Source organism: Lolium rigidum, chromosome 3 (genome assembly GCF_022539505.1).
Source record: "Lolium rigidum isolate FL_2022 chromosome 3, APGP_CSIRO_Lrig_0.1, whole genome shotgun sequence".
NCBI classification, from domain to species: Eukaryota; Viridiplantae; Streptophyta; class Magnoliopsida; order Poales; family Poaceae; genus Lolium; species Lolium rigidum.
Genome location: NC_061510.1, coordinates 122,870,149 through 122,877,814, shown reverse-complemented (window position 1 = coordinate 122,877,814; position 7,666 = coordinate 122,870,149). Strand labels below are relative to the sequence as shown.

Here is a 7,666-nt window from a genome sequence, read left to right as displayed (position 1 = left end):
CCAACTGTCGTCGCTGCTACCGACTGAGTGCCTCCGTCGTTCGACCTGATACATTCATAGTTGCGTCACCTATAGCGCACGAAGGGAGACGCTAGACGATAAGAAGGACATTGATCTAGATAATATTCTTTATTTTCTATTACCCACATATTTTTTAGATTCTTTTTGGATTTTTTCCTTGATTATTATTTAGCAGGTGATACAAAATTATTCCCCTATATGAATATATCAAATTAGCTACATTTAGCTAAAATGTAGGAACATATTCGGTGCAAAAAATGCATAGATATGAATGCTAATACAACCTATAATATTTTATTTAGAAATAGAATATTAATTCTTAAGTCAAATTTACTTACCTTCTTTCCGGGCTTTTCTCACTGAACTGATGAGCTGCCAAAATTAATGACGCTATGCACAACTAAACATGATATTAACCATCAACATATAGTTTCTAGCTTTTTCCAAAAACAAAAGGTTGTATTTTCTTACTTGCAAAACACTTTTAGAGACAAACAAACTGAAGATAAATTCATATCGCTCACGCGGCGTGGCGTGCGCCTCGAGATTCTTCCTAGCTATTGCAAAGATATGTAGTATCTTGTTTTAAGTTGCATTGTGCAGAAAATCACACTTTTAAGAAAAATCAGAAGAATTTATGGAAGAATATCATCTTACCTACGCAGCCACGCAACTTGGGGTCGAAGAGACATTGAAAGGAGGTTTAACGACCACTGGTATGGGCGAAGACTCCATGTACCACGTGACATTGGATCCATAAGGTAAAACACAACAATATTTGTGAAGGGTCCTACATATTTCGAGACTCCAGCCGCCATGCAGAGAGCCGCTATTTTCAGATTGCATCACAACACCCCCAAATGATATCCTCAACTACAGCTGGGCATGGGCAGCCCGGCCCGACCCGGCCTGAAAATCCCGAGCCGGTCTGGGTCAGGCTTGCACGTCGGGCCAGGTTCGGGCCTGGTTCTAGAGCCCAAACATCGGGCCGGGCCGAGTTTAGGCTTGAAGAAAACGTAAATTAAGCCTAGTTCGGGCTGGGCTTTTGGCCGTTCGGTCGAGGTTTGGGTCTAATTTTTGAGCCCAAAGGTCGGGCCATGCCAGGCTCGAGCCTGGAAATTTCAGTTTGGGCTTTTTTAGGCCTGGCCCGAGGAATGCCCAGGTGTATCCTCAACTTCACCACCACCATTGTTCATCCTCTCCATCTCCCATCCTCTCGATAGCCATAACATCATCTTGTACATGATATCTCCTTGTGATTTGGCCACCATTGTATGAATATTTGATTTCAATTTAAGTATTTTGCACAATGTTTCCTATCCTTGATCTCACGGGCTGCAGGTTGGTGTGAAACCTCGCAATAATTATGTGCATCTAATACATGAGAATATTAATTATGTGGTGATTGAATAGAAGATATGCATCTTCATTCTTCGTCTCTTGTTTCGACCCGTGCACTTGTAGGTACCCAAGACCCTAGGGATATATAAAGATGAGAGGTGAGATGTGTATTGAATTGGCGATCTCACCCGAAAGCCAGTAACGGCAAGGGGAGTATGGTTTTCGTTCAAGGATCCACTTGGGAGTAACACCAACATCATCAAACTTTATGCCTTCATCTGCATTTTACTTAATAACTATTATAGCATGGTTCTTCATGGTATAAGGGTTGGATCAAAAGACTATTGCTATGCATGTGGCTCCCACGGAATTTAGTGTTTATGGATGTGCTTCCCACAACCTTATCTGTATTAAATTATTTCACACATGAAAGTGCTTATTATTATCTTTATCCCATTTGAATGTGCAGCTGCAGGTGAATCTTCAACCCTGACTTATTTCCATCCATTGCAACAACCAACGATTCAAAGTAAACTAGAAAGTTCCTAAACATAAAACAAAACGAGTAAACAAATATTGTATAAGTTTCTTATATTTCCATATGGCAAATGTTTTTCATGGTTCGGTAAACCTATGTCTACTAGGAAAAAAAATTATACTACATTCGTAATCCGGATCGAAGGTGTCAGCCCTTTTTCTGGCGTCTTTGTTGGAGAAGCAATTCGCTATCATTGTAAGGTTATTGTTGTTAGTTTATTTCTTGTTATTAGTTTACCTTATGTTATCTCTCCAAAATCCAAAATAAAATAGTTACTTATTTATTTGTCTATCATATCTTAAAAACACAAGCTTGGGGAATATGCTAATACTAAAGAAGCTCGTGGATGTACAACTACCCTTCGTGGATCTACTTGAAGCGGGAGTACATATACCTGTGTTTGCTAATTCAAGGCCCGAAGCAACCTAGGAACGATATGAATATGTATCATGAACTACTGTATGAGGAGCTAAGAACACTATGGGACGGCCCCCCCGGTCAAGGTCTGGGACGCTTATGCGGAAGAATACTTTAATCTGAAGGTCATTCTGTTTGTGACGGTCCAAGACTATCCAGCTCTAGGCTATCAATCCGGGCAGACAGTGCACTGATACAACGGTTGTTCCATGTATAAGGAAGATACCGCAAGTTTCCGCCTAGATGGCTCTAGCAAAATTGTGTACATGGATCACCGAAGATGGCTGGATAAGGAAGACCCATGGAGACAAGATAAGGAAAAGTTTGACAATACAGAAGGAAAGCTCCTCGTAAGTAGGGTGGGAAGAAAATCAATGAAATGTTGAAGAATTGAAAAGAGTGCCCAATGGTGGGGCAGATGCAGAAGAAGGTAGAGCCATTGAATGGCATGTGGAAAAGAAGATCTGTATTCTGAGACTTGCCTTACTTGGAGCATGTGGACATGCGCCACTGAATCGATGTCATGCATATTGAAAAAAAATGTATGTGAAAACTTGCTTGGACTATTCCTCAACATGGTAGACAAGACAAAAGATGGGTTGAAGTCATGAGCGGACTTGGAAGTGCTGGGGATAATACGTGGGTTGTGGTCCAAATATGTGGAGACCACAATGCCAGATAATTTTGTCAAGTCAAGACAAACTATCCCCCAACTTGTTTCACTGTAAGTAAATACGAGATCATGTGGCTTTTTCAAATACCTTGAAGATGTGAAGGTTACGTCTGGGTACCCGCGCACACATAAAGAGAAGCATTGACAAGCAAAATAATGGACTAATAGGCATCGAATTTCATGACTGTCACATTATGATCACACATATACTCCCGGTTGCAATTAGGGGGCTAATGGGGCCATGGGTCCGGAAGACGGTGTTGGGCCTCTGTAACTTCTTCGACACCATCTCCCAGATGTCTATCACGAAGAGCCACTGCTTTTAGGTAAATGAGGAGATCGTTCATACTATGCGAGCTTGAGATGTACTTGTCGCCATCATTTTTCGACATCATCGTACATCTCATGGTCCATATTGTCGATGAGACACAAGACCTAGGCCCTGCATTTTTACACGAGATGTATGCCTTGGAAAGGTTCTATGGAGTGGTCAAGCCGTTTGTTCGCAACAGGTCCCAACCAGATGGTAGCATTGTCCAAGGGTATCTCACAGATGAGTGCATTGACTTTTGCACGGATTTCATTAATTTGGAGAAACCTATCGGTTTGGCTCTTAGCAGCATGTTGGCAGGCTAGCTGGTGTAGGTAACAAACGCGGACGAAAGGATACACATGTGTTCCGTACTGTTCCACTAATGTCCGATGACCACAAAAGAGTACACACTATGTTGTTGCAGCACCTTTCGAACGATAAAACCGTATGCTCAAAGGCACATGGACAAAAATGAGATGGAGAACCCAGGAAGATCAAGAAAATGGCTCACAGACAAGCACAATGAAACCTTTGCGGCGTGGCTAAAGGATGACTTTGATAGTAACCCCTATGATCCTAAGAATGATGGACTCGGAAATGGAGAATTGGTATGCACAGTTGCCACCATATAATGTGCGGACCTATCAAGTATACGATATCAACGGATACACATTCTATACAGAGGCACAAGACCGGTGAAGTGTATACCAGAACAGTTAGGTCATTCTGAACACATATTAGAACATTACCAGCACAAATAGGACCAAATACTATGGCGTGATCGAAGAGATCTGGGTACTCGACTACACCACCATAGAAGTACCATGTTTCGAGTTAGATAGGCAGAAAAGGTCGAGACTGATGATTATTTCGCTACCATGGTTATACCAAAGTAGAGTGTTGATATAGGAAAATGCAAAAAAGTTATTGCACAAAAGGAGCCATGGGTGTTAGCTAAATAGGTGGCTCAATGCTTCTATATTGCAGACCGCGTAGTCGTGAGTAGAGGCAAGAGGAGTATTGTCGGAGTCGATGGCGTGGTCGTTGAGGAGGACTATAACCAATTCGATGGTCCAGATCCAGTTCCCGATGAGGATGGCATTTGCCTCCTAAACGTCAATCCTTTGCTACGAAAGGAATCAAACTACATTAGCACCCGACGTTGAGTTTCTGTACAAAGAAAGCAGTCACAGCAAAGAGCGACTGCACACGGCGAATATGTAAGTATATCCATGATCACCTCTTTTTGTACATGCATGGTTCATGTTTTTTTTATGTTGAATAGCGTGGTAACATGTGCAATGATTTTTTTTTTGGCAAAACTATAGGTTCATAACTTCAGAAGGATATTGTTTGTAACTATTATCAATTTGACATTTTGATAATTTTTAGATTAAAATGTTGGTAAATCATAGGTTTGCAAGTTGATTACCTCTGTATCCAACTATTTTGGTAACCTTTACCGGTCGATATCTAACTTTTGTTCATAATTTTTTTTTGTATAGATTTGATTTGAGTAAAATGTTTTGTTACCTTTTTTTTGTTCATGTATCACCTTGCATCTTATATTCCAACCCATTTTGTAATAAATCTATAGATTTGTTGATCACTTTTGGTCCCTTTTCTTCCATTGAAATGGTAATAGTAGAATAGTGAAAAAATCATGTTGAATTTGGTTGTTAATTCATGTTGAAATTTGTAGTTCATATATTTTTGTTGAAGTGGATTTTGACCAATTTTGGTCCCTTTTTACGTTCTTATTCATTTGTAAGTTCGGACAAAAAAATTGAATTTTTGAAACAAGTTGTGTTTGGAAAGTTCGGAAAGTTCCTTGGCTCACGGCAGTCGAGCATTTGCCATGTATGTTCTTGCATATTTTTGAAATTTTCAATCCGTTTCTTTCTGGATGAACGATTACAACATCGTGGCAGACTCAGCCTGTCGGCATGATCCATGCCATGCCACGAAACAGGATCGTGCCAACTAACACCAAACAAAACGAATAGAAACATGATGGTGCCGAAATGACATGAAAAAAAATGAAAAAAGGCCTCCACGTCAAGTGCCAGGCCTTTTTTGCAACACGCAAACTTTCGGACTCGATCTAGGTACGGCGTGTGCAACATGACTGCAAACACCCTACACAACCACGACCAGACGTGACACTTTAGGAGAAGCAAACGAAACAAACGCTGAACAAGCAACTCACACACACATACACACAGACACCACATCTTTTTAACAAATGCAGCAGCGGGTGTAAAACACCGGAGCATGCTAGTTCACCGGCGTGACGACCGCGGAGGCCTTGGCCGCCTGCTTGGGCCGCATGGGCTGGATGACGAGCCCTCCGCCGCCGGGCCTCTCCTCGACGGTGTAGGCAAGGTGCGTCCCGAAGGCCTTGTCCCAGGTGACGAAGAAGAGGTCGGAGAAATTGTACCTGACGCCGCGCGGCAGGTGGTGCACGCCGTGGTAGGCGGCACCGTTCCACAGCGACTGCAGGCGGCGAGGCAGCAGGCACAGGCCGCAGTGGTTGTCGATGCCCTTGACGTTGCACAGCGAGAGGAACACCGCCGTGGCGCGCGGCGACGACGACATGCCGGAGAGCAGGATGGCCAGCGACGCCCCCGCCGTGTCGGCGATCAGGGCCTCCACCGGGTGCCCGTACTTGGCGCCGAACGCGTAGGGGACGACGAGGCGGTGGTGCCACGAGTGGAGGTGCCGGTACAGGAACCGGCTCCGGTGCGCCAGCCGGTGCCACGCGTACCGGTACACGTCGTACAGCACGATGGTCACCGCGATCTGCCGCGCCGCCGTCAGGTACGACGACGTCGCCGACAGTGCCGCGCCTACTCCTTTTCCAGCTATAACCTGCATGCGTATGTATTAGACGTACGTGGAAGCTAGCTGAAGTTTAGCTTGTACTTACTTAGTAGTCAGTAACTCAGTACACAGAAGGACGTATTTCGTAGCAGTAGTAGTTAGTTACCGGGGTGAGCACGATGACGGCGACGAGCTGCATGAGGTGCTGCATGAGGACGTTGACCAGGACGGCGCGCTTGGACACGGTGTTCCTGCTGTCCTCTTCGGCCTTGGTGTTCAGTCGGTACTTGTCCAGGACGTGCCCGTGGCCTAGCGCAGCGTGCACGCCGGAGTAGCCCCAGTACACCAAGATGGGCACCACGGCGGCCACATAATCGTCGGAGAACACCATTTCAACCTACGAAGCGTACGGTAATTAAGCTCTAGCTTAGAGCTAGCTAGGTAGCCTGTGACTCGTCGTTGCAGATTAGTGTAATTATCTCCTCGACGTGGTTATAGATCAAGCAACTGTAATTGATTGTGCATTGTAGCCGTAGATAAATAGGGCGCTGCGATCTCCTTGGTTTCGGCTAGCTCGGTAAATCGGCAAGCAATTTAAGTATCCCTTTCGCTAGAACAAGGGAGAGGGCCAACCACGGGCGACCTCACCACAGAAGATGCATGGATTAACTCAGCAATGCAATTGGTTGGGAGAGTCGCGGCGAGCTCAGTGCTGGCCATTGTGGATTGGAACACCCGTAATTAACAAGAATATATCTGAGATCTGGCTATCAGTTCAGTAAATTTTCAGTGGTCGTCCTTGAGGAAAGAGGCACATCATCACGTTGTGATTTGGAGGTTGCGCTGGATGCATCCAACTACGCTATTCTGGACTGGTCACCGTGCTAGCGCTAGGTTTAAGAACCACGACGGCTACAAGCAGTAGACCGAGAGAATGAGATCGAGCAATTGCGCGTAAACATCAACCGTGGATCCTAGTTGGACCAAAAATTTACTACTACTAGGATCAAAAGATGAGATTGCGAGTTAAGTAATTGTGTATGTATTCACACTTACGGAGATTGCGGAGATTGTTTTGTTAATATGGTTCTCGTCACAAGCAGATTTTATTGGGCAGGCAGAGAAGTACACTCGAGGACGTGTGTGCAGGACGTAAGGACGATGCGAGGCTTTCTCTTGCCAAAAGTACTGGACAGTGGCGAACCATTGGGGGTTCAGCTGAACCCTACCGAATCTATCTAACCTTTTGCTGTAATGCCTGTAAAGTTGGTGGAAGATTACACAACAATACAAAGAGCTGACTCTAATGATTTGCTGCTCTAGCTTCCCCCTCCTTGTGGATCGGAATACTCGAAATTGACAAGACTGATGCTCTGGCGCGCCAATGCCTGGTCTCAGCTGAATAATTTATTGTCTATATGTGTAGTAAGGGCCAAGTGGTTGACGTTGCAGAAAGTGGCACACCATATCCTGATTATTTGGAGCTGGCGATGAATCGAGAGACGAATGGGGTCATGCCGTATAGCTTAATTACCATAAA

General features: G+C 44.4%; 1 protein-coding gene across 1 annotated transcript; it reads right to left on the bottom strand.

The window, feature by feature from the left end:
- Window positions 1-5,580: 5,580 nt before the first annotated feature.
- On the bottom strand, window positions 5,581-6,517 carry LOC124695456 (sphinganine C4-monooxygenase 2-like). The gene is made up of 3 exons (XM_047228301.1): window positions 6,293-6,517; window positions 5,959-6,174; window positions 5,581-5,799 (listed from the first exon to the last, which is right to left on the bottom strand). Exons 1-3 carry the CDS (start codon window positions 6,515-6,517, stop codon window positions 5,581-5,583), a joined length of 660 nt encoding a protein of 219 aa, XP_047084257.1.
- Window positions 6,518-7,666: the final 1,149 nt, after the last annotated feature.